General features: G+C 42.8%; 4 protein-coding genes across 9 annotated transcripts in view; 3 read left to right on the forward strand and 1 right to left on the reverse strand.

Moving 5' to 3' along the window:
* LOC116840990 (protein dopey-1 homolog) overlaps window positions 1-10,918 on the forward strand; it is a 17,322-nt gene extending 6,404 nt beyond the window's left edge. For 3 of the 6 annotated variants that reach the window (XM_032808418.1, XM_032808419.1, XM_032808420.1), the window contains 16 exons: window positions 515-946; window positions 1,202-1,512; window positions 1,594-1,795; window positions 1,882-2,283; window positions 2,373-2,509; window positions 2,603-2,759; window positions 2,992-3,363; window positions 3,437-3,575; window positions 3,768-3,939; window positions 4,049-4,260; window positions 4,348-4,500; window positions 4,575-4,770; window positions 5,476-5,487; window positions 6,150-6,317; window positions 6,421-6,532; window positions 8,690-10,918. In XM_032808418.1, the coding sequence (XP_032664309.1) occupies window positions 515-946; window positions 1,202-1,512; window positions 1,594-1,795; window positions 1,882-2,283; window positions 2,373-2,509; window positions 2,603-2,759; window positions 2,992-3,363; window positions 3,437-3,575; window positions 3,768-3,939; window positions 4,049-4,260; window positions 4,348-4,500; window positions 4,575-4,770; window positions 5,476-5,487; window positions 6,150-6,317; window positions 6,421-6,532; window positions 8,690-8,899 (3,387 nt within the window). In that variant the 3' untranslated portion in view covers window positions 8,900-10,918. The remainder of the gene's footprint in view (window positions 1-514; window positions 947-1,201; window positions 1,513-1,593; window positions 1,796-1,881; window positions 2,284-2,372; window positions 2,510-2,602; window positions 2,760-2,991; window positions 3,364-3,436; window positions 3,576-3,767; window positions 3,940-4,048; window positions 4,261-4,347; window positions 4,501-4,574; window positions 4,771-5,475; window positions 5,488-6,149; window positions 6,318-6,420; window positions 6,533-8,689) is intronic. The other 3 variants (XM_032808423.1, XM_032808424.1, XM_032808421.1) reach the window with 3 other exon arrangements.
* On the reverse strand, window positions 6,153-8,448 carry LOC116840995. Its single transcript, XM_032808437.1, has 2 exons — window positions 8,007-8,448; window positions 6,153-7,243 (listed from the first exon to the last, which is right to left on the reverse strand). The coding sequence occupies exons 1-2, from the start codon at window positions 8,089-8,091 to the stop codon at window positions 6,717-6,719; spliced, it is 612 nt and encodes a 203-aa protein (XP_032664328.1). The 5' UTR covers window positions 8,092-8,448; the 3' UTR covers window positions 6,153-6,716.
* A 283-nt stretch (window positions 10,919-11,201) lies between the features above and the next one.
* Window positions 11,202-16,713, forward strand: LOC116840993 (zinc finger protein 667-like). The gene is made up of 9 exons (XM_032808434.1): window positions 11,202-12,584; window positions 13,299-13,804; window positions 13,880-14,161; window positions 14,260-14,455; window positions 14,533-14,784; window positions 15,033-15,242; window positions 15,324-15,662; window positions 15,737-15,903; window positions 16,019-16,713. Exons 1-9 carry the CDS (start codon window positions 12,264-12,266, stop codon window positions 16,194-16,196), a joined length of 2,451 nt encoding a protein of 816 aa, XP_032664325.1. The 5' UTR covers window positions 11,202-12,263; the 3' UTR covers window positions 16,197-16,713.
* Window positions 16,714-16,861: 148 nt separating this feature from the next.
* Window positions 16,862-26,411, forward strand: LOC116840997. Its single transcript, XM_032808440.1, has 4 exons — window positions 16,862-17,099; window positions 17,255-17,836; window positions 23,613-23,774; window positions 24,267-26,411. Exons 2-4 carry the CDS (start codon window positions 17,767-17,769, stop codon window positions 24,533-24,535), a joined length of 501 nt encoding a protein of 166 aa, XP_032664331.1. The 5' UTR covers window positions 16,862-17,099; window positions 17,255-17,766; the 3' UTR covers window positions 24,536-26,411.
* The last annotated feature ends 6 nt before the right edge of the window (window positions 26,412-26,417 follow it).

The following is a 26,417-nucleotide window of genomic DNA, read 5'->3' on the forward strand; positions in this document are numbered from 1 at the left end:
ATATATATATATATATATATATATATATATATATATATATATATATATATATATATATATATATATGCGCTCGCTGAAGATACACATGTATGTTTGAGTAAGAGGTTTGCTAAACTGCAGGTATTTTCAAAAGCTTTTGCGTTTGAACTTCAACACTTTTTCAGTTTGTTAGCAACAGTTTTAGTAGTAAATTTTATTGCTTCAAGTCTATAATGCCGATTTATTTATATTCTGTCTAGTATTGCCAGTTACAGACAAAATGTTCAACAACTTTGTTGAATCTTAGGCTGCGTTCGGGAAGATGCTATTTAGCGCTGTGAACGTTCTCTGTCCTTGTTCAACTTTCAGGAATAAACAAGGACACACTCATAGCGCTAAATAGCGTCTCCTCGAACGCAGCCTTAGTCATTTGGAGGGTTATACTCAATAATTCAGCCGCATTATTATTTCTATCGAGCGGTATCTTTACATTGCACATTGTTTTGGCAAGAATTATAATATTTTTCGTTTTTAGTCGGAGGAAGTCACGCAGCAAAACGCAAAAACTAATCGGAATGTTGGTCTGGGTGTTCACAATCTTCATTCGCACATGTTGCTCTACTGTGGCGTATACGATTCGACTAGAACTCTCTACGCTTTACGTACGCTTAGAAACGAGCTGCTGACGAATACACGGATGTTCCTATGTTGCGCTGCGACGACCGGTGTGGCGAATGCGACCAAAAATGCCTCGACGATATTGCTGAACTTATTGGCGAGGCATCGGAAGAGCGTTTTCGGTAGGAACTTCCACGGTAGCATAGCTAATTCGGAATTCATAGCGGCTTACAGGAGCAGCATGTATCTGGAAGTGCTGATAAGCGTATGTCTGTATTTTGCGAGAAGTTACTACCCGAATCTTGGACAAATGAGACTGACATACGAAGAGATCGCCGGTAATCGCCAGGTATATTTCTTTTTTGCATTATAAATAAAAGTTTGACTCTTTGAGAGTATTTTTATATGTGCGTCAAGGAGGAAACCGATTTAATATCAATAAAACATCTAAGATATATAAATGTATAAAATATGTAATTTCTATAAAGTAAAATATATGAATATTTTTCATTTATATATATATATATATATATATATATATATATATATATATATATATATATATATATATATATCACAAACAATAAAAGTTTAATGCTTTCAGGTGCAGCTTGCGAGCGCAGAGTTACTGACGCTGATATTTTCTGAGTTGATCCCAATTGTACGCGACTCCGGGAAAGGTTTTAGCTGCTACATAGTCGATCTGCTGACTAAGTGCAAAGTACAAAAGGTTGCACTGCACTGTCTCGTGTCCAGTGTTATGAGTATGAAAAACGCTCACAAAGAGAACGAGGACGTGTTCACGTTCACCGAGGAGATCGTACTGTTCAACGATCCGTTCATCGACAATGACGTTAACAAGTGTAAATATAGAGCGAGTGATCATACGGAAGCTTTTCAGATACAGTTATTACGGTGAGTATGTCATAATCTCACAAATTTTTCACAGAAATACTTTACGTTGCTAGTTTATGTAACTAACCGATCTATTTCTAGATTATTGCTATCGTTAATCATGTTGGAACATCAGTGCAGCAGTCAGAAAGGAGAGGAAATCAACCCGACGATGTCGTCCATACCAAGCTCACCGACGCGGGCTCTGCCAAATTTAATAGGGAACAGTCTAAAATACATTCCTGGAGCGGCGATCCCGCAGCAACCAATGTTCCTCGCCAGCATCCTCAGCGCATTACAACTCGTATGTATTTCGCGATATTGGAATAAACAAGCTGGTGCGCGACCAACGAATGTTATCAATGACATCAATGAATACTATTCACTTAGGATCATATGAGGCATCTTCATCAACACTGGACGACGCTCGTCACGTCCAGCCTGCCATTTATGGGGTCATCTCTGACAACTGTCGTTACATCGGTCATTCATCAATTGTGCAGCAATATCGAACATCTGGCGTCGTATTATATCAGTGAAGAGGCCGCGTTGACATCGAAGTTGCAGGATATTAGCACAGTCGAGTGTTGTTTGCCCGCGGATTACACAGTCACGCATCTTGAGGCCTTGACGTATTTGCTGCATTATTGCCTGTTGGATACCTCACAGCAAATTGGATTCTCCTTCAATCAGCCGCTAAGTGGCACGATACAAACAGGAATTCCCGGCGCTAATCCAGGACAGATATTCAATAATCTCATACATGTTTTCATGCCGAGCCCGCTTACTTCGGTTAGTTCTACGTAATGGAAATTCTACGAATCTTATATAAGTCTCGTGTATAAGTAGTAAAGTACACTTTATCTTTCGGATCCCCGCAGGATCTGTCCACCACCAAAGATAAAACTGGCGCTACCGAACTGCAACAACACGCCAGAAGAACGGCGCTGAGCCACTTGCCGAGGATAATAGCGTCCTTATCTGCTTTATGGCAAGCAGTCTTAGCAACGAAAGACAAGTAAAAATTATACCATATTTTTTACATGTGTAAGACAATTTTTTATATTACATTATAATATAATATTGTTTTAATTTTTTTAATGTTGTATAGCGAGCAAGCTAGCTGTGTGGTGGGCAGTCCAAGAATAGTAAAATATCAGTTATTGGAGCTCCTGTCGCCAATCTCTTTCCACCATGGAGCCAATTTCCTAGCTGCGGTCGCAGTAGCTTGGCATGAAAGACGACAACCGTCCGCTGTTTCAAAGAAGGTAAACTTCATGAATGTTTGATCAAAGAAAAAAGAATGACGTGGAAAATAGATAATATCTAACTTAGTCTCTTAGGAGAAACGCTTCTCTAATACCAACGGTTTCACCAATATCGTCGTAAGTTTTAATTTGGGCTTAAACAGACAAAAACTTAAACTTTCAGATTAAGATTTGATTGACGTTTAAGAACGTTGGTGGAACCGTGTCTAAGTCTGAATGCGTTTGTACACAGGTGCTCCCAGAAGCTTGCCCCAACCAGCAGGTGATGGTTCATCTAGTTAGCGCAATTCGCGTGATGCCTATTGACACCTTGGTACACACTGTACACCAAGTGGTGAAAACGCCACCGCCTATACATGGAATCAAACAAGACTTCTCGTTGGAAGTCTCGGTGCTAGAGTTACTTTACGTGTACATGCAAAGTAACACGTCACAGTCGCTCATCGAATCCTGGGCGTCCTTGCTCAGTCTGCTGAAGGACGGTCTGTCACTGACAGCACCTGCACAATTTCTCCTGCTGGCTATACTGAACGAGTATGTACAAAAGTGCCCACCTATGCAAGAGAAGAAAGATATCAAGGATCTGCAAGACGTGTCTGCAAAGGTAACAAGATTATCTTGCGGTTTATGCTGCACTTTCAATAAACGTTGCTAAATATACTCGACAAACATTCCAGCTGATCGAGTCATGTTCGCAAATAGCCGGTGCTTGTTTGGAGCAAACAACGTGGCTGAGAAGAAACCTGGCTGTCCGAGAAGACGTCTTCGAGGTGGTGGAAGGCTCTTCGGAAGGTAAAGAAGGAAAGAATGGTGCTGGTGCGTAATGTGCATCTTATTTTTTAGTCATACTTAAGTAATACTCTTAGCGTAGCGGTGAATTCTTTCGTTTTTTTTCAATTTTTTTCTTTAACACGCTTTATGTCCTTTCGGTTCTGCAATCTTGCATTGGCGAGCTGCTTAGATTTTTTTTCGCTGGTGACCGCGCATACTGACAGAAACTTGTTACAGTGACACCCGGTACCCCGCCTAACGCAGCATATAGCGTTCAGGCTCAAGGAGTGTTAGCGGAAATACTCGCACCGCTGTTGGACGTCAGCTACGGCTCTCAGGAGAAAGAACGCGTAGTGACGCTGTTGACGAATCTCATGTACAACGTTACGCCATATCTGAAAAATCACACGTGAGTTTTACGAGTTGTTTGCGGCTTTTAATTGTTTAACTCTGCTCAGATGTTTCTTTGCGATGCCAATGAGAAAATTATATTCTGATCTTCGATTACAATCTTGCAGGATAAAGAACATCGCTTCGTTTACGGCTTGCTCTCAGCTGTTGGCTTCCTTGTCAGGATACCAATACACGCGGAAAGCATGGCGCAAAGATGTCTTGGATCTGTTGCTCGATCCGGCCTTCTTCCAAATAACACCGGCGTGCTTGCCGTACTGGAGAACTATAATAGACAACCTGATGACGCACGACAATACTACCTTCAGAGATTTAATGAGTAATTAGCATAAATGTCCTGCTAGCAACATTTATCATTTCTTTTGTAATCGTAAAAGCTAAAAACTAACATTATTCTATCACACAGATCGCGTCTCCATGGCTCAAGGTAGCGGGATCAGTATATTCTCGTCGAAAGAGCAGGAGTATGAGCAGAAAGCGCAACTATTGAAACGGCTAGCATTCGTTATCCTTTGCAGCGAGACGGATCAGTATCACAAGTACATGCCGGAGATACAAGGTGAGCGCTTGCGGGATTTCTAGGATACACAGACACACACACGTATAACTGTTGATTGGTTATTTTGCTTTCAGAACGTTTAGCAGATAGTTTACGCCTACCCCAAGTAATCCCGTCTATCCAGGCGCAAGTGTTTCTATGTTTTCGCGTATTGCTATTGAGAATGTCACCGCAACACGCGACGTCCTTATGGCCGGTCATAGTTAGCGAGCTTGTTCAAGTTTTCCTCTACATTGAGCAAGAATTGAATACAGACAGCGAAGAGTTCAGGTACGCGAATTCTTCTGATTCATGTTGCTTCCGAATATTGAGCAAACTCGCTTTATGGGACGCTACTGCTTCGTATTGTGCATGGTATATGTTCATTTTGCGTACGCGCGATTGGTTACTTTATTTCAAGTATACCGAGAATATATCACTTCGTTTCTTTTGTTTCTACTTTTTTTCTTTTCTTTTTTTGTTTTCTCTTCAAAATTGCATTATGGCTTTGACGTGTACGTCAATGTGACCGATAGTTTCGTAGCGAGAGTCTTGCAGTACGTGAATTATCGGTGGTACACACACACACTGGCATGATCGATAGTGTTGTGCGCGTTTCGCATTGACTTTGAGATTGCATCTCGAAATAAAATCTGGAGATCACTAACATTTGCAAAACATACAAAATATGAATGATAGGTTTAGATACATAGAATACGTAGAGTGACGCACGAAAGATATCGATATATAGCTCTCCTTGAGGTTTTAAGTACATACATGAATATTGAAAATGGTAAATATATATATAAATATATATATATATATATATATATATATATAGCAGTAAAAATATATCCGCAGAAAATTTGTCTGTATACGTCCCCCACTAACATGGACACGAACCTAATATCGTACTGTTTTTTGGCTCTGTTTCGGCATCCGCGATTTGATGGGATTTGTGGTGCCTCCGTAACTTGAATGGTGTTGGGACAACAGTCGTCATAGCAGGTAACTCGATGGTCCATGCATACTCGACATATACCGCGTGGCGTATGTATACGGTTAACGTTGCAAAACCGAAAAATGCTGTGGAAGACTTTAGTTTCAGTATCTGAATGTATCTACATGTGCTTGGAACGAAACGCGCGCGCGCGCGCGCGTGGATGCATCTATAAATATTTCTAAATGTTCAAAGATACTTTAATGCGAAAGATTTGTCATGTGTTTGCCAAATTAAATAGAAAATATTATTCTATTTCGAGGAATAAATAATTTTTACAAATAAAACGAGCAACGTCGATTCGGTATTTTTCTATTTTTCTTTTAATAAAATCTTTTTATTAGATTTTCTACGAGAAATTAATAGAAAAATGACAAATCTTTTGCGTTAACCTAATATATATACATATCAAAGATGCGATTCAAAGTGTAATGAGTATTTCAGAGATACTCAAACGAGTAAACAGATCAAACTTATTCTTTCGCATAATTTGCAACCTGGTAACCGTATGCCGTGCGCATAAAATTGCCGAACCGAGCTCTGTTTGGGAAATTGTATATCGTTTACATTGGTTGGGCCGAATCGTCACGCTTCTCGAGATTCGAACTCCATCGCGCCGAGCCCTCGATGGCGATCTGTGAATAATGGGATAATTATTTTTTTTACACAGCTCTCACATCAAGCTCTTGTCGGCCCTGGACTCGTCGTGGGCCGTTAACGCCAGCAACGGGCTGCAGGCACACGGACATCCTCACTGGTTACAGTTACAACTGGCTGCTGCTAAGCTGCTAGACCTGGCGTTGCTGTTGCCCGCGCACAGATTGCCGCAATTTCAGATGTGAGTGGTCTCTCGAAACGATTCTTTGACGCGTACTACTCGAGACGGCCGCGTCATGTCTCACAAAGCCAGAGTGTGTATTTAATGTCTCGCTAATTTACAGGTATAAATGGGCGTTTGTTGGAGACGCGGCGGCGGGATGCACGGATAACAATAACCTATCCTCGGACTTTGTACCGCACATTACACGAATCGCGAAATTAATGGACAGTAAGGTGAGCTCCTGGCGATTCAAGCTCTACTTTTGCGACGAATTGTTTGGCGCGTGTACCACAACTATTCTCCACGCTTCTCGTGTCTCCGGGAGCGAAAAACTTGATGTGTGTATATGTGTGTGCATGTGTGAAAATATCGCTGAGACAATGTGTCTGCGCAAGTATGTCGATTCTGTGAACACCATCATATTTGGTAATTAAAATCTTTCCCTTCTTCGTCGTTTGACCAACACTGCTCCGGTGTCAAGCACTTTTGTCTTATCTCGTCGAAAACGTAATCCTCCTTGCACTCGCATCCGCTTCTGCACGGTGTGTAACAGTCCACCACGTCCGGCTCCATGCACGTGAACTGACAGAGGCAATGTGTCCAGACCGATCGGTCGTCGCACTTCTGGTAGCTTCTGGAGTCTATGGAGGCGAACTCGTCGTAGTCGTAGCCGGGAATTCGGTGCTTGGTGTATCTGTAAACCTTCCTGGGCAATTCGTACCAGTTGAGACGCTCGGCGAACAGATTTCTCTCGAAAGAATCGACATTGTTCCCGAAGGCGGTCAGGTGATCCTGCGACTTGGGATACACATTGCGTTGGCTCTCCACTTTCTCGTAAAAATCATCCGGCACCATACCGATACGTCTCTTATGGGAATTCCCCACACGATCCTCCGATAAGTCTTCGTAGAAGTCAAAATCGTCCTCGGAATCGTCCCTATACTCTGGAACGAATACGATAATTAAATGAGTGTGACATTTAATTATTCGTCCTACACGTCTTAAATTAATAACTTAGCAACGTTTACGTTGAGCCTAGAGCGGAAGGCTATTCTCGATTAGGAAGAAGTTAAGCTGATTAAGTCAATTTAATGGAACAGGTCGTTGCACTGCAGCTATGTTTTCGTTAATGCTCGTTAGCATCAGTTAAGCTTGTATCAGAATCATTTAGAATCAAGCGTCTAATGTACAATTGATGCAGATAAAAAGAAAAATGTTAAGATAAAAGTATCAATGCCTGGACATTAATACTTTTATTTTAACTCTAACTCTAACTCTAACTTTTAACATTAACTTTAACTTTAACTCTGAACGTTCTTATTGTTTTGGTTTTTAAATAAAAACATTTAAACTTTTAACATATGTGTGTGTGTGTGAGAAAGAGAGAGAGATATTCAATACATGTAGATATATTCTATATTAAAACTTTAAATATTCGTATTTGAAGACCAAAACAATAGAAATGTTCAGAGTTATTAGTATCAGTGTTATTTAATGTCCAAGCATTAATAATTTTATCTTACTTACATTCGTTAATAACCTCATGAATAATATCCGCAAATGTGTAAGGAAAAAGTAAGTGTGCAGACAGAATGCAGGAATGATAATGAAAATGAAATAATATCACTAGTGCTGAGCGCTTTGCCATAAGTCTACGTTATTCTTTGGAACAAACGAAGAAACGGATCGAATCGTTTCGAGACTCACCTTTGCTAAAAACTATCTCGGTGCACAAAATGTAACAAAACACAATCTTCAGCCAAACCATCGCCACTATGATCAAATTCCTCATAAATCTCGCGTTGGCGAGCTCTGCACCGACTGTTTGAGCTGCAACGTACGACTGCTCTCTCAATTATCGCTACGAGATCCTACCCTTATATAGGCTTCACTTAAAGACTTCATTTCTATTTAACATCGTTACACAATGTATTACATCTAATTCAGTGTCTTTTGCTGGTATATATTATGGACAGTCAAATGTTGAGAAGCACATGAAAATCTCGATTTAATTTGGGACACTTTTCCTCTCGTTTTTTCGTCTTTTTTTTCTTCTATTCACATTTCGTTTGTTGGGATTGACGTTAATACGACCACTCGAGAACCGGGCTCACGCAAATGATCGAGCTTGACGCACACGTTTCTGTCTGTTCTTGAAATACTTATTTTAGCGCCGTGGCTATTATACATATGTTCGTTTTTGCAACTAAGCCAATACATGCTTTCTCATCTGTCTAGTGAGCGTTACACAACGTTCAACGTCGAAACTGCGAGCGCGATCTCTCGTTTTTGCTTCAACGATCGTGCATAAATACGATATCCGATACGTTTGAAGGAACTTTTCCATATTGCACCTCGAGTCGTACATTGATATTTTGTCTCGTTTGCAGTACAAACCGGAAGGTCCGCTGCCGAAAAGGAACCCTGGAGAGCTCCTGTTGACATCGAACAATGTCCGTTCCCTGCAGGACTTGCATCATTTCTTCTCGAGTCTTAGTCGTGCCACATGCGACACGCATGTGCTGGTGAATAACACACAATTGGAGACTGTGATCGAGCAAGACTTCCTTGAAAAAATGCCAGCCGTACCAACGAGATAGTAGGGATACGAGAAGATAGATAGTTAATATCTGTTTGTCAATCAGAATGTGTGAAAGAGAGAGATGGATATTTGCCGTGATAAGACACCTTACTCTTTGATATATTTATAAGGAAATGTATAGAGAGGGTGTCTCAGTGTTCACCGCGCCCAAACGTCAATACGTAACGATTACCACGTCGCATAAATGTGATAGAGATAATATGCGAACACTCAGAAAAATCCTGCGCTCTCGACTACCGATACGAAAATCTACACGTCCAATCAGAACAAGCAGTACTTAGTCCAAATGAGTCAAAGGAGGTGCGATGAACTCGGATGAACACCCTGCACTTATAAACGTTAATCACTGAAGACGAAGGGAAGAATCGGTAGAACACGAGAATCGTCAGCTCTATTGCGAATAGATCAGTGTAGATAAAGCAGCAGGTTCCTTTCACGTAGTCGTTCGACCAGACGAAACTGGTCGCGTGTAGAATAAATCGAGCTTTTTGTTACTGGTTTTTTATTGATTAAGTTTTCGACTTGTCTCCTCATTCGGTTGTGAATAGTTATCAGCGTATACAATACGGCAAGTTAAGCTCGCGCGTTGACCTGCTAACTCTAAGATTGTACAGAGAACATGTACAGTGTAACATAATATTTAATAACGGATGAAAGGTCTTCCCGCGCTACTCTCTTGACATACGCGTACGCGTCGCTCCTGGTTTCTTTAGCGATTTCCACTTAGCTCTTCCTTTGACTTTGTGTACAACCATTCCTGTGTGCGAAACTTCATAGCGACAAACACGTCGATTCCCCACGGAACTAGCGAGATATTTTTGCTGAAACGTGGAATATTGAAAAGGTGATAGTTATTATCGAAAATTTGATAACAATTCGATCGATTCTCTCCCGTTGATAATGTCGAGCAAGCGAAATGCGATTAGAGTCTGAAAGTTGACAAGCCTCGCGGTGAGCTTTTCCGAAGGATCAAACGATGCGTCGTGAGCGCTCCGGTTGTCCTCTCGACAAAAGACTTACTTAAGGTCAAAATATTAATTTCTGGAGACGTACCTGATCCTGCACGTTCTTATTGTCTTGGTCTTTAAGTGCTTAGAGTTAGCAGTTTAAGCTTAAATTTAAGTTCAAGGTTCCTACATGTTACAATAGCAAAAATCTTCAGTATTACCTCTTGCTTTAACATCAAAATCCAATATGACCATGGCGAGTGTCCGGCAGTTTAAAACTGCTATTGAAAAATCGAGCTTTAAACCTTAAATATTTAAAGACCAAAATAATAAAAATATCTAGAGTTAGGTACACTGAGAAAAAAAATGTGAAAATTTATTTGTGGGATATAAAGTAAAGATATTCAAGTAAAGATATAAAGATATTCACGTTACAGAAATATATTTTATTTCATAAAAAAAACTTTATATCCTATGAGTAAATTTTTAAGTATTTTTTTTCAGTGTACGTGCCCTGGCATTGTGTGGTACTTTTACCTTAATAATTTTTACATGCGTGATCGCTTGATATGAGCACAGTCTCTTTTTTTCCAATCCATTCCAATCGCGTCGTTAAGATAACCAGCTCGCTTTGCGTACACACACATTACGAGATAGAGGGTCGCTGTGAAGTCTCAGGAACCTCTCCTTTTTTTTCTTTAGTAATTATTTAATATAATATTACTGTATTATGAAACGTTTTTTATTTTAAACGAGCCGATTTTCTATGTGAACCGGTAAATTATTATTATGATACAATAATATATATGCTACTTTATACAGCTTGCTTGGAGAATAAGACGTTATATTTTTATGAGAAATTACACGATATACGTCAAAAGACCGATTTCCAAGTATATCTGCTTGTCTACATTTACGACATATTATACAAGCTTCTGCACACATACACGCAAATACATACGGTTAGAGAGTAAAAAAAATTCGAAGATAACATTGGAATATAATGAAATACATATATAACGAAAAAATGTGTGTCGTCTATTTTGCTCAATAAAAATTTTGAGACTGTACCCGAACTTTGAATCTATCACAGTCTCATTTACGTGTCGCGATAAATAAAGATAAAGAAAGATGCTCAAATAGAAATGCTGGACATAGCACGCAAATATTTAATGATGACACTTTGTGATGCTATTGCAAAAATACAATGTGTTTCAAATATGCTTGTTTTAAGAAATGCATTTTTATTACGCCATGATTTACATTCAGGATTAATTGCGCTCTCTTTCCGGCAAGATAAGCTACAATTATATCATGGCATCAAAATATTGCCACACTTTTCACAAAATATCAAGTTGTTCTTTTATATACTGATAAAATTCTTGCTGTATGAGGACGCATCTTTGCTAGTCCTGTGCTGGTCACTGATCAGACAGTATGTCGAAATATGTCTGCTGAGAGAAGACACGTCTGGAGAATAGACCTGAATGTACGCTACATTAATTTTGCCGATGACAGAAATATCATAGAAAGTGAATTGTACAGAACGAGGTCAATATGAATCTCTAGTCGCCGCCGTGCGCCTGCGCCCGTCTCAAGGATTCAAGAACAAGTGACCATCAAGGAGGACCATCGAGTCATTGAAATCGAGAACAGGTGTATCCGGACACCTTGCGCACTGAAAGTAAAAAAAAAATCTTCAATGTCCCACTGCAAAATGCCGCGCACTCGGCAGGCAATCGATGACACGTGTTGCAGACGACACGACGGCTAGATCTTGAGCACGTTCTGATTCGTCTTGAGCACAATGGCCCAAGTGGGCGCGAGCAGCAGCGACGAAGAGGATAAGCAGAGAGCGAGGGAGGGCGAACGGGAACGAAGGAGAGAAAAGGAGAGAGGGAGAGTTGCTGAAGAGCATCGTTTACATGGCGCTACGCGCTCCAATGAGTGCATCACGTCTAAGACCTCGAAGACAACGTGACGACGCTCGCCACCTTCTTCTGCCGCGTTCCCATAGTAGGTGCACGAGGTGCACGGCGAGATGACAATAGCGCGACACGTATGTGCACGTCGATAGACCGTTCTTGACGCGCGAAACCGGTTCCAGCCGAATCGCCACACTTCAAAGGCTAATGCTGAAGCAGCGAAAAGGCGTGCGAGTGAAAGTGAAGTAATCGAAGGGAATACGCAAGCGAGCGAGCTGGCGGCCTAGTCACGGGAACGTCTCTCGCGTCCTCTTCTTCCGCGCACCGGGAACATGATCGTGGAGACGCGTTCGTTATGAAGCCTCGTCTCATTAGCTCGCTGACAGTCAGCTAACCTAAATCGCGCGACATCATAGTCGATCACGACGACAAGGCGTGACGGTGAACAGAGTCTCTTCGGTGAACAGAGTCTCTTCCATCTCTTCGCACTATGGTCGACAAGTTTGGAGATGTGTGCAGGCTGTGTCTGGAGAAGAGGGACGAGATGATGCCGATCTTCGGCAACGAGAGCATGCAGCGCAAGGTGCCTCATAAGCTGCGCGGTTGCCTGCCAGTGTTGGTCTACCGAACCGACCCATTGCCGAAACAGATCTGCCAGTTTTGCGCGGCCAGGCTAGACGACGCTTACGAGTTCCGGGAGCGTTGTCTGGACGTCTTCAAGAAAATGTTCAACATACTACTCAAGTCCAAACAGACTGAATCGGTGCGGGTATTTTTGGACGCGATGACGAACTCACAAGACCCATGCCAGGTTTGTCGATACTCTTTAGAGAATCTAAAAACTTCTTGATACTTTCAGAATCATTCTTTTCCATTATTATTCCGAAAACAAAAGTTTAAATTTCAGACAAGGTGACTCTTACTGACTGATCTCTGATTGGTTGTATATCTGAGAATCCATCAGATATACTTCGTTCTTAAGGAGATGCTGGATATCGACATGCAGCTTTGTAATTTGCACTGTTTTTCTATTTGATTACATAGAAGTGCAAATATTTCTATACAAAGTGGAAGTACAAATGTCAATGCATGGAGAGGTACCAAATATTATATAAAAACAAAAAAAAGTTTTGTAAATAAAAAAATATCTTTGGTTTTTAATACAATATTTGGTGTTTTTTATGCATTAATTTCTGTAATTTCACTCTGTAAAAGCATTGCAATTCTATATAACCACATACAATACAAACTATAAAACTGCATTATGTAGATTTTTTATTATTTTATTTTTTCTGCAAGTAGATTTTTCTTTAAGATTAAGATAAAAGTACCAATGCCTGGATACATACCTAACTCTGGATACTCTTGTTTTGATCTTTAAATATGGATAATTAAACTCCCAACATAGAATATGCGTACATATATTCTACGTTGAAAGTTGAAGTATTTATCTTAATTGGAATCGTAGTGTATTAAAGTTGATTTGATGAAATTCCTCTTTAATTGTTGTTGTTTTAATTGGCAGGCGCAACTGTACAAAAAAACATCCAGAGCACCACCGCCTTTGGTACCTTTGCCAAACTCACTGCCACTTGACAATTCATTGGCTCCAGTCAACCAGATTAGTCAAGACCAGCTACAGAACACCTGCATAGAGAGCCTGCCCGAATTACCGTGCGAGGTGGAGATCAAGGAAATGACTGCGGATACAAATCTGAATGACCAGATCGCTGCTTGTGAACCAGCGAGTAAAAGGCCCAAGTGGTTGGAGACATACAGCACAGGTATGCGAACAGCAACAAATACAGTTCCTACATTTGGCATGGAAGAGGAGCAGGCGTTCTCCAAGGCGGAATACCAAGCGAGAAAGGAGGAAAAACGCACGAGCATCTTGGAACAGGCGTTGACTGGTAATCTCACGTTGAACAATATGGCAAAGAACAATCTAACGGTGGGTCATCGACAGAGACTACACACCAAGGCGATGTTAACTTCTGAATGGTGGTGTGCGCCATGCAACAGATATTTCAAGTGAGTTTTGCAAATCCGTAACACAGCGAGATCAGTTCGTCAATTTAGTCGATAACCAGCGTGAATTGATTTCAGATCAAGGGAGAGTTTGGTGAAACACATGCAAGTGCTTTGTCCGCGGGAATTTACTTGCAAAAGATGCTCCATGTCCTTCGAATCCGTGGAGCTCTTGGCGAGACATGAAGCTGAAATTCATCTGGAAGTGAGATTGGGCTCAGTAGAAAACTTGAACGATTGCGACCAGTGTGATCGACAATTTCTAAACTGGAGCATGTTGAGACAGCACAGATTGTGCTATCATTTGGCCGAATTGTCTGAGTTTTTTGATGGAGATACACGGTGTTCATTATGCAATAGGTGAGTTTGAGGATACATTTCTTTTATAAACTTTTCTACAAATATAACGTTTCTGTATCTATAATTCGATATATCTGAACGTATGTGTATACATTCAGGTTCTTTCCTACTGTACGAGCTTATCAAGACCATATGCAGTTGCATCAAACGAACGACAACTTGGTATTACCACAAAGACCATTTTCTGCAGAGCCTACATTTCCATCAAAAGTAGCGGAACGAACGGGAGAAGTTAAAAGGATAGATCCATTCTACGAAAACGCGAAATCCCTCACGTGTCCTACATGCGGAAAAGTACGTCTTCATAATTGTGTTATCGCAGAAAAAAGCCTTATGTTTGTTAGAATTATTAAAAATGTATATTTTGTCAGGTTTGCACAGCGCAAAGCGCGCTATCGAATCACATGCGCACTCATAAGCCGAAGAAATATAAATGCAATTTTTGCGGCCGATTGTTCGGGCTTCTTATACGGCTAGCGGCGCACAAAATGTCGCATGACAAGCAGGCGGAGGTATCGCCAGTAATGTCGGCAGTCGAGCAAGAAGAGGCATTAAACGCTGAGAGGGAAGCGAGGGAAGCGAGAGAAGCCAGAACTCGCGTCAATAAAAGATCCTTTTCTGAGGTTTGTTTAAATCACATTTTCTCCCTTTCTAATCATGCATATGAACGTGACAAGAAGAAAAATGTATAATTTATTTAACGATTAATGATTCTTCTAAAGCCTCCTAAATTTCCAATCATGAGTAATATTCATGGTTTATAAAAACCAACGCAAATTAATGGTTGCAAATAATTAACAGTGGGAAAGTAAAATTTTATGTCATCAATTTAAATCTATTGAGATGATATATGAAATTAATTCGGTTGCAGATGATGGAGAATCGCGATACTTCACCGGAAGATGAGCCTGCTGAGTTTAAAAAGATAGCAAAATGCGGGATCTGCTCGCAATGGTTTGGCGACCATACGACGATGCTGACGCATCTCCAGACGCACTCGGACAATTACAATTGCAGGAACTTCACGTGCCATGTTTGTAAAAAATCGTTTAAAGAACAATGGCAGTTTGTCAGGCACGAAGTAAGTACTCTTACAACATGGTCATTTAGAATTAGTCATTTATCATGTCATCGTATTTTTAAACACAAACTATCTTGATAGGCGAGTCATAAACGCGCCGATAAAGCCGCATACACTTGCAACAGTTGCAAGAAGTCCTTCATGGATAAGTCTCTGTACAAGGAACATCAGAAGACGCATATGGTGAAGCAAACATATCTCTGCGCGAAATGCAATAAGATCTTCTTCAAAGAAGTATCACTGCTCACTCATCAATGCACAGGCGCGTTAGAGAAGAGAGCCGCTGCGGAATCCGTGCAGAAAACGTCGACCCACGACAGCAATAAGAGACACAAACGGGACGCGTCCTTCTCGTCGCCGTTGCCGTTGCGAAACTCCCACATGAGGATGCACAACAACGACGCATACGGCAATAACATGGTATGTGATACATGACATTGTCAACAATGTCATACATCATGCGTATCCTGTAGCTGACCGTTGTCGCTTTCCAGACACAACAGCGTGAGATCAAAATCGAAACAGACGACGAGTCGATGCCAAAATTGAGTCCAGAGATCTTGGAGTACAGCGTGCCTCCCATCATTGAACCCAGAATCGAGATCAGCGAGCAAAGCGCGCCCCCGCCTTTCAAACGGACTCTCATCAAGACAACTAATGGGTGAGTAGACGTTTTTGAAATGCCAAAACTTCGTTCCCGAAGAAAGGCAAAGACTGAACTACTTTTCGAATATCCGGCTAACTATTGCCTTCGCATAACACGTCTGCACTTTCAGATATCGGTGCGGCGTGTGTAAATCGCCGTTCGTGTCGAGGGATCTAGCTGTGGCGCATTTGAGGTCAGCGCATCCGGTAATGCCCTATCAGTGTCCTTATTGTAAAAAACGCTTTACGACGCAGTACATGTTCACTCATCATATCAAGACCGAGCACCCCGATGAACCCGAAAAATGAAGACCATTCGTACTTTTAGCTGCATGAACCGATCGAAGATGTATCACGATATGTGCCTCGTACTATACATGAGGGTGCATCTCTCATAGTACATGCATGCAGGGCGTTCATCAAAGGAACTTCAAATCATGAAATGAAATTTACGGTGAACACCCTGTATATATAGTATATCGGACTTTGACTCCAAGGCCGAGATCGATGTGTCGTTTTGTTCACAAATGTTGAACAGAGGAGTCCTCTAGTGCGTAACCGCAAGCGCGTAAACGTTGAAATGTTTGTTGTATGCGAGGCTATTGATGCTAGTACTTACGCTGATGAACGTGCCTGTACAAGTGCTTTGTTTTAGTGTTATTGTAATACGAACGCGCGGCTAGTCGCGTACAGGGAGTGAGAACGTGTTTCTAGAACGACGGTAAGGCAAATTTAAGGCGTATTATTTGTAAAAACAAAAATTTAGATAGTTACATAAAGGTTTGGTCGGCCACTGAACGACCGATAGGAGATTTTAGTTACATAATTCGTATCATATATAATTTTTCGCGATGAATGACATTGTGGTCGAGTGCAGTTGTAGCGACGTCATCAAGGATCCCCGATAATCCTCTGTGACACACTTCGCGATTATTGCAATCTTTCAATTATAAACCGTTGTGAGTTGTCTTGCGTTTTCAGAAAGAGAGAGAGAAACGAAGGTGTCGAGAATCCTCAGCTGTGTTTAATTGTGTTAGGACACATTCCCGCAATGTTTCTTGGCGTCACGATCTCTGCCGGCGATCGTCATGCAAACAGAATGCCGAGTTGTTTTCAAGAATACCGAAGATCATCGTTTGTCGCGGTCACGAGTAAACAGATGTGTTTTTGACCGACAGCGATGCCCACGTAATTTAATTGTACACTGTCTTTGTAAGTTTGTTTTATATATAGTAATATTTACAATAAACTATTGTCGAAAGACTCTCTCTCGCTCTTTCTCTCGTCGCACAGAGAAGTTACGAGTTGCGAACTGTTCCGAGTCCAGGAATACATTTTCTCACAAATATCAATCTCTACAACGACAGGTCTCTTGCGATTACGTTTCTGGTGCGGGGATGTACATTCCGGAAGCAAGAGGAACAGGAGGAGGAGGAGAGGAGAGGCAGGAGGAAGAGGAGAAAGAAGAGGAAGAGGAGGAGTGTATGTGCAGCACCATCGACGATTGCACCGGCGCAGCGGGCGCAGCGGGCGCATCGCGAGTCCAGAGGGGGTGGGATCTGCCGCATAGTGCGGATATAGTAGGCGAGGGAAACTCGGTCGACGGGTATCGGCGCATCAGTTGCTATGCGTCCGAGCACGATCGCGAACACGGTGCGCGATCACCAGCGAGCGGACCGTGCCTGGTAGTCGCTCTCCTCACTCTTGGACGCGACGTAACGCGAGGCGACGCGACAACGACGTATATCATTCACTGCCTCTCCTTCCTGGTCGGCGGCGGCGACGACGACGACGACGACGTGCTCGCCTTCTATGCGACAATCGCGGAATTAGAGTCGACAGAGACAGAAAGCACGCACATGGTCCGGCGATCGCGACCATGATCGCGAACCGTGCCGCGCTGATCACCGGCCTCGTCCTCGTTGTCCTGGCGGCCACTTTCGATCGCGGTGAGTGCCGATCGAACTCTGCGACCGATGCCGCCGTCACCGGACTTTCCCGGAATTCTCGCGGGACCGCGATCGATCTTTTGCGTAGAACGCGATTGCGGCCTGGATTCGCGGAATCCAACGCGAAATTGAAAATCGCGCGATTCCTTCGTCGCGCGTGCCAAGATACTTCGCGCGCTTCGATTTGTTCAGGACGAGGCGATTAGAGAGAGTAAAGTAGCGTAGACAGCGATCTTTGTCGGAAATTAAGAGAACAGCGTGCAAAACGAAATTCTGTCTTCTCGACGATATTCTGAATGTACGTTCTTTGCAAAACAGGAATTTCGTTTGTGCACCTTTTCTCGAGTCGCCGTCTTGTTTGTAGATATCTTGAACCTGTAAGCTTCTTCACGAAGGTTGTTAATGTTCTCCCGAATAGCACAAAACGCGTCTATAGAGATTTTGTAAAGCACCCCGCTCTCCGTTTGCTCCGCAAGGTCAGGACGTTTTGCGCCTTTCGAACGACTTGCTTGATGGCGTCGATTTCTGTTGACGCGATATATCCCGGGAAAAAATGCACGATAGTCCCGAGAAATAGCCTCAGGGTCAAGCAGAGGGTAGTCTCTGGGTGAAGTCGCGCTGAACACTCGCGTCTTTCGCACAAGATTGACGGGAACTTGGCTTTCCCGATGTTATCGCTCGTGCATGCTCGTATCGCCCTTCGGACGAAATTGAACTAATTGCCATTCGCACGAGCACGGTATTTGTCCAAAAGTACAAGAACGATCGATACCACGACCTCGTGCACTTTATTTATTAGTGAAGAAAAGAGTCGTATACATCACGGCGCAATGCGGCGTACAGCTGACGGCAGGGAAGGTTGCCGCCGCGAAGGAGCCAGAACCGGAACAGAAACCGATGGCTCGTCGTCGGGGTTGGGAGAATCAAACGACACAAAGTCGTTTCGAAAAACCTCCGAAAGATCAGGACGTTTCTTAGATTTCTCGATCGAAAGTTCTCGATCGAAAGTTTCTCGATCGAAAGTTTCAAGACTAATTGCATATCTGTCTCCGCAATATCTCCGAAACTTTCCTCAAAGAGTTTCAGGTATTAATAGTCGTTACTTCAAATGAAATATTCAGATTTTTATTCAGAGTTCGATTCAAGTTTCTCAGTTAAATTATAATATATCCAACATTTATATCTATGTAATCGCGGTTTAACTGGAAAATGCTCTCATTTAACTCTGAATTCAATTCTGAGTGTCTCACTAGAGGTGAGTTTTAAATAATAACTATTACGTAACAATAATAACTATTACATAACGAACCTGTCTGTCTCAAAGAATCTCGGGAGCGGAATAAGGCGTCTTTAAATTTGTGTATTGTTCGCGAGGGAGACAATCCCCGAAAGATGTGCAGAAGATCCGAAGGTTTTCGAAAGGTCTGCTAAACTTTTCGCATTGTCCACGAGGCGTGGAAAAAGTGTCTTATTCGGGAAAATGAAACGTCCTTGAAATGTCCTCTTCCGAAGAGGTCTCTTGGAACTTCCTTGCGTCGGACAAACGAGCCGCGAATCGTCTCGGTTACTCTGCGCGCGTGTGAGTTACGTAAGTTGAACTACATGCGGCCGTCTGGGTGGGATCGTTACAAACCGCGGGCGATTCCGAACGATTCATTGCAGCGTTATTGAGTTTATTACAGGAACGCGCGCCTGAAATATATGTCACTGTAACAAATCGGAATACGCTACGTCGGGAAAATTGGATCCACCGATATATTATTCATCCTCCTCGCAGTCGAGTAGATGAATCGGGGAGAATTTTAGGAACACACGCGCCGCGAGCTTCTGAATTTTTCATCTGCGAAATCTGGAATTGACTCGCAAGTCTCTCTCTCTTTCTTATTTTGATCCATCTTAATTTTTGCAGATATCAATTATAAAACTACAAGTAGAAATATCTGAATATTTACTTGTGGGGTATAATCTACTCGTACGGAGAAATAAATTCTATTTCACGGAAATAAATGTTATGCTCCGCAAATAAAAATTTTTAAGTATTTCTTCTCAGTATAGAAGAGACCGGATTCTTCGCTCAGAGTTTCAAACGTTAGTTTATATCGAAATAGACCTCTTTTACATATTCGACATTCAATTGTTTCGACATTCAAATGTTATATCAGTCAGGAAAAGATGGAACGGTCTTATGGATCTCTGAGAGATTTTATGATTAATTCTCGCGTGTCTACAAGATTTGACAACTATATCTATCTCGAAGACTTAATTTTCTACTTTCAGTTTTGTGTTTAAACAGAAAAAACATATTTCAATTTGCTGGGATTTATTCGTGCATGGAGCATCGCACGCGCATCTCTTTATTGTCGCATTGACAATGCAGGTCGATATGTTATCATGAAGCGCGACATCGCGGCCAATGGAAGAGGCGAGATAGCGATCGGAGAATTCCTACAACGGTAGCACTTGTGGTACTTCGAGACACCATGTCGCGAAAATGAGCGTACTGTTTTCGGGCGCAATCCTATTACCGGGGAAAATGTCGCGGTAAGTGCGCTCAGCGCGAGTTCACCTAGAGTGTCGTGGAATGACCGCCGAATGAGTGCCTCCTGAACGAATATTTGGAGTATGCGTTTCACCAGTGAAATCCCCGCGAATGAATCTCGATGTAACGGCGCCTTCACCATCGCCGAATGTAGAGAATTGTAGAGAAGGTCGCGGAGAACGCGGTAGAGATTTCAGCAAGCGTATCCTGCATATTAAGTATTCTCGGGCTCGCGTCGCATGCTTCCGACAGAAAATGAATTCGCGGCCTCGCGACTCCCGTCAGCATGGAAAATTAAATAGTTCCGCGAAATCGCGAATCCGCATTATCGAGCTCGCGGCCTGATTTCGGCCTCCGCATTAAATTCGCATCCACGATCGAGCGGATCGGCGCGCTTCGACCGCGTTTCCCGCCGTGGACGTTTGTCGATACACGTCCGACGATTCCTGCGACGACGACGACGACGACAGCGGCGTCGGTGGCGACGACGACGGAAAAATCAAACTCGGGAAACGGTCGCGGCCGCACAATGGATATTCGTTTCCTCGACGGCGCCGGATGCGCGATCAGACGCGACGCCCGCGGTGGAACGTCTCCTTAGCGGATGTCCTCCGTGAGCTGGTGACGTAATCGCCCGCGCTGGTAGCGCAAAGGTGAAAGGTGTCGAGATCTTCAGATCGTGTCAGCCAAAGTAACGATCGCGCGATAATTAAGTCCCGTCAATCGAGTCTGCCAAATGACTATTAATCTTGACGGTAACACGCTTATTTCATTAGTCGTATTGATCGTATATTATCCAAAAATTTTAATTTGAAATTTATCAGATCATTTATCATAAGTTACAATCGCTGCTTTTTTTCTTTTACTTTCAACGGTTCTCATGTATTGAGAGAAAATTCTTGAATGTAAATTGAAATTAAATTTATACCAAAAAATGTTTAGGAGGCGCTTGGTTTTACTATTGGGATTAAGTCTCACGGAGAGTTTTATAGTAAAAATTGCTATTGAAAAAGAGAATAAGAATCTATATTTCTAAATGGAAATATTTCTTTGTTAAAATTTACTATGTTCTTTAGGAAATATAGACCTCACTAACAATCTATTCGTGCATTGTTAGAAACAGTCGAAAAGAATTTATATGAAAGAAATTCTCCGTGTAAAATTCTCAAATCGGTAGACCATCGTCAATTAGACGACAAGAAAAAGTGGGCGAATCCTGTGCGATTAAAGTCGCATTTTCTCGTCTGTTGGCGATTTCACTCGGTGACAATCGAGTGGCGAAAATCCGATCGCATGCGAGTTCCTTCCCGTCTCCGCTTTGAAATTTCCCGCACTCCCGCGTGGAATCGAAGTCACGCGTTAATTTCAGCGGAAAACCCGATCCCAGAGGATCGCAGCCTCGATCACCTTCGTCGGATTCAACGCATGACTCGCGGTCAGTCCCCGGCGATCGAAGTAATTGCCGATACGAAGGTTAACTGGCATCGGCAATTCGCGGGTTAGAGCGTCGCGCGGATACGCGCGGCTATATCCGGCAATTTGTTGAAATTTAGGATAGTATCTACGGAGCCTGCCGCTCGTGTGAGGATATCGAGCGACCCACTTTCTCCTCCTCACCCCTTTCCTCTCACTCGACTCCCTCGGTCCGCCCGTCTCTTCTGTATGTTTAGTATGTTTATCTTGTTTTCCGAGTATGTATATAATGATAATATTGCTCCTCTTTCTATCGTACCAATTTATTATCTTAATGATATTGCACGCGCACACACCCGTCTCGTTTCCAAGAAGATATGCTTGCTCTCTCCTTCTCCCCTTTTCCCCGTTAATATACCAGCCCGCTTTGAGGAAATCGTAGAATTAGGAAATCAAACTTATTCTGTTTCATTACTTATTCAGCCACAGACCGGGAAATCGATTTAACCGCTTAGACAAAACGATGACGGGATTTTCGTAATCGACGAGATTGGTTTGGTATTATTTGCGTCTCTACTTGTCCTTTTCTCTCTTTCTTTTTTTTGCTTTCAGAACATATGTAGTTATCTGTCGCTTACGTTCGACTTCACCCGATTGGATCAATAAAACCTTATTCGAATGTCGGCAGTTTGTCAAAAACTATATCGCGAACTTGTGAGTCCAAGCCAATAATGTAAGGGAGCGACAGAATGGAGTCGTATAGAATGGAGACTTATCAAATAAATTATCCACGCCGTTGACGAAACTTGGCGGTCGTCCATCGCAAAGGATAATAAAATTCGATCCTTAGGCTTCGCGTGTAAAATTATATATCCCAGTCAGGATCGATCGCGCAACATTTCGGGGTGACATTTCGTGGTTTTCGGAGTGTGGAAATGCAGGGAAAAATTGTTAAAGAATAAATCGCCCACTATGTTATTATTTCTCTTTTACAAATTTTTTGTCGTTTTTTAATAATTAGGACACTTTCTGCGTCCGTGTTGCGAGCGTGTGCAGGATATGCGAAATGGGTCAGTGAAATTGTCACGCACAACGGGCTGCACGACGAGCGTAGAAAGGTGATGACGAGGAGAACATGAATTCGACGACCGTTTTCTTCATTCGCCCCTAATCGCACACGGGCACTTATAAAATTTGGATTCTTCGTATCGATCCACGACAGCTGAGTGTAGGTCATCGCGTGCCTCGCTACGCTGTTCGATATCAGCTGGCGCCGTGTCAGCCTGGTTCCGTGGGATGCAACGGGTGTGCGTGCAGGGTGGTTACGTCATAGTAAAGCCAGACAACGTGAACCAGACCTTCTTTCTCTCTCTCGACCCTACCGACGTGTTCACCCTCGCCCGGCCGACGTCCACTTTCTCGAACTTTCTCGTCTGTAGAATTGCGGCTGAATTTACTCTGTGAAAGATGCGTTTTTAAAATACATGTCAATCGAACAAAAAGCTCGCTGACGAGAAATAGTATCTCCGTTACAGTGTCTGAAAATATCAGTCTGAACAGCTGCATTAAAACTCAGTGCAATTGACTGAGTAGAAACCTGCGGGAATCTTCCTGTTCCCACAACTGAGTCTTTTTTTATCTGGTCCCCAAGTTTACAGAAAATTCAATTATACTGATAGGATTGTTTTTTTCCCTGTGTAGAATAGATAATTAAACTCATAAGATACACACGTCACGACCTTCTAATGCACACGGAAACGAGTGCATACGGCTTCGATTTTCCCGACGCGAGAAATGCCAACGCTGATCAACCTATGATTGCAGGTGAGGCGATAATATGTTACCAATGCAACAGCGAGTACGACCCGCGGTGTGGCGATCCATTCGACCCGTACAGTCTTGGAACTGTCAACTGCAGCTTTCAGCCTCGCCTGGAGCACCTCAGCCAGCTGGAGCCGACTCTTTGCCGGAAAATCAGTCAAAAAGGTGAGAACTGTAACGCAAAGTTCTCTTTCAAATTTATCTTATGCATGCACAATTAACAATTGAATTTCGATTTAATAACGATATCCCCAGCCGTGGCGAAAGGTATCTCAGAAGTCTCGTGTCTTAATTATTTTTTAACTAATTTTATATATTCATTACATATATAATATTTGATGTTCTCAATCTTAAAGAGCAAAACGTATGTTTTACAGGAAGAACTGCTGTTTGTGGGTAGCAGTCGGTTGTATTTTTCTGTTTTCTTTGCCGTGTGTTTCTGTTTTATCCTATTCTTGCAGACCCAATCTGCAACATGCCTTTCGCTTTCCGTCTTTTGTTCTCTATCTTTTTGTAACTCAATGTTTAAGATTCAAGTCACAGGAAGAGATAAAGAGAAAAAAGCAGAAAGCAAAAAGCACATTGTAGGTCATGCTTCGTCATGTTTCTTTCTGTTTTTCTTCTTCTTTCAACTTTAAAGAAATTGAATCGTTGCAGTGTACGGCAAGGTGAGGGTCGTCCGGAGCTGCGGATACATCACGAACGAGATGGACAACGGCGAGTGCCTTACGAGAACCGGCACACACGACGTACGCGCTACGTACTGCTCGTGCACCGGTGATTTGTGCAATTCCGCACTCGAAAGCCGCACGCCGTCCTTACTACTGCCACTGGCGTCTCTCCTGACTGCCGTTCTGGCGACACCGAGTCTGCTCCTGTCGTGCCCGATCGCGCCGCCTCGTACCTCCACTCTCTCAATAGCCTAATTCTGCCTAATCGATCGAAACACACCTGAATCCGAATCGGCTGGCCTGCCGTCGTTGCGCCGCACGGGCCGTTCGCGTAGATGTATGGTGTGTGTGTGTGTGTGTGTATGTGTGCGTGTGTGTGTGTGTCTTACGTATGTCGGACACGCGTCCGCAACCGGTCGATCGAACGCCCCAACCGACCGTCGTCAATTTCACCGCTACGGTACTTCCCGGCCGAGAAACGCGCGACGAAATTGAAGCGAAGACCCGCGGAAACGGCTCTTCTCGTTATGTATCGAGAAGAAAAGAGAAACTGCTCCTCTTCCTATGGGGGGGAAATTTCCGGCCTATCCTTGATCACAGATCTCCGGCCTAATCAAATCGCGGCACGTTTCCGCGCGCCGTCAACAGTAACTTCACCTGTCTCAACACCTGAGCCGTACAACGAATCCGACATGGTCTCTTGTACTTCTACGAAGTTACCGCGGTGTGTTTCGAGAAGCGCCGTTTCTTCGCGTGTTCTGAAACAAATCGCACGGCTATTGTTAGTGGATCCTTCTATGTTGTTCGTGATTTATCTATTTCTTTCATAGTTTGTTTTCTACTTTTTTTCTTCTTCTTCTTCTACTGTTTCTCTTCTTTTCACGCGTTAATGTCACTTCCGCGTATCTGAAATATCGGAAACCCGATTTTACGTGAATTACAAGGTTGTCACACGCGTTAAAGTTTCGCTTGAAGAGTACTGCGAGCATTCTTCAGGAAGATCTCTCTTCAGATTCTGTAGCTAAGATGGATTCTATAGTAAGATGGATTTCGTCTCGATGACGAACGGCCCGCGAAATAGCCGACGATTATAACGTAGTGTAACGGTGATAACTGCCAGATGCGCGAGGACGACACTTCAATAGTAGTACATATCTTCGCGAACAGAGAAGAAAAACAACACAGCAACACACACGGCCTCCGCGTAAGAAAAAAAGAAATCTATCACCGGCCTCTCTCACGCGCACTGACGTTGCGCTTGTCGCGTTGATCGGCTGTCGGATGCAGCGTTTTTCGAGTCTACGGATATTTTTCGCAGAGGCGGACCGAGAGAATTCGATCGAGGGAAACTGTTCCGTGAGACTTGTTCATAATCTTCTTTTGAATGTAACCTTTGAATTTTAATTTGCATCGAACTTGTTAAATCCATATCTTTCTTTCTCGGCCAACTACCGTTTCGTGTCGCGGTTCGTTGTCCCGTTAAATAAAGAACTAATCGAATTCGATCGTTTATTCAAGAATTTATGAGTTTTAAGCACTCGCGGTTCTTCGCTCACACAATGTACTCCTGATCGATTTCTATTGATTCGCCTATTTTTGTACAGGGACGGCCGGCCGCCGACTCTCGCCTCGCTTTGCGACGAGCGCAACGACGGGTCTAAAAAGCGTAGGAAAATAAGCGGCAGATATCTTATGAGAATTTACGATTAGTGAAAAAAACCAAAGAGTCACACGGTATAAAAATAACGTAAATGTAAAAGTAGCGGCATCGCGCGACACATTTCGCACCCCGCCTGCTACCGCCTGAACATACATCTGTGTCTGTACGCGAGCGCGTTTGTGTATGTGTGTGCACGCGCATGTGTATGTGTGTACGCATAATTTTACAATGTACGTATATGCACGCGAAGCAAAAAGAAAACAAAAGCAGAAGTATGCAAGTATATTTTTCGTTGGAACAAAGCCAAGATGGAATTGCACGCGAGATCGGCAGTCCTGCTTATTTTTAGAGGTGCAATGTCAATGTAGCTTTTGCGAGGACGCAAGAGGACCCATATAACGCAGGTTGCACCGGTTGCATCCGTACGGTGCACTTCAGTATCGTTTATCACGTATTATTTAATTCAAGTACGATTGC

This window comes from Odontomachus brunneus, unplaced genomic scaffold (genome assembly GCF_010583005.1).
Source record: "Odontomachus brunneus isolate Ranch 3 - 2012 unplaced genomic scaffold, Obru_v1 Obru_scaffold_013, whole genome shotgun sequence".
Lineage (NCBI taxonomy): Eukaryota > Metazoa > Arthropoda > Insecta > Hymenoptera > Formicidae > Odontomachus > Odontomachus brunneus.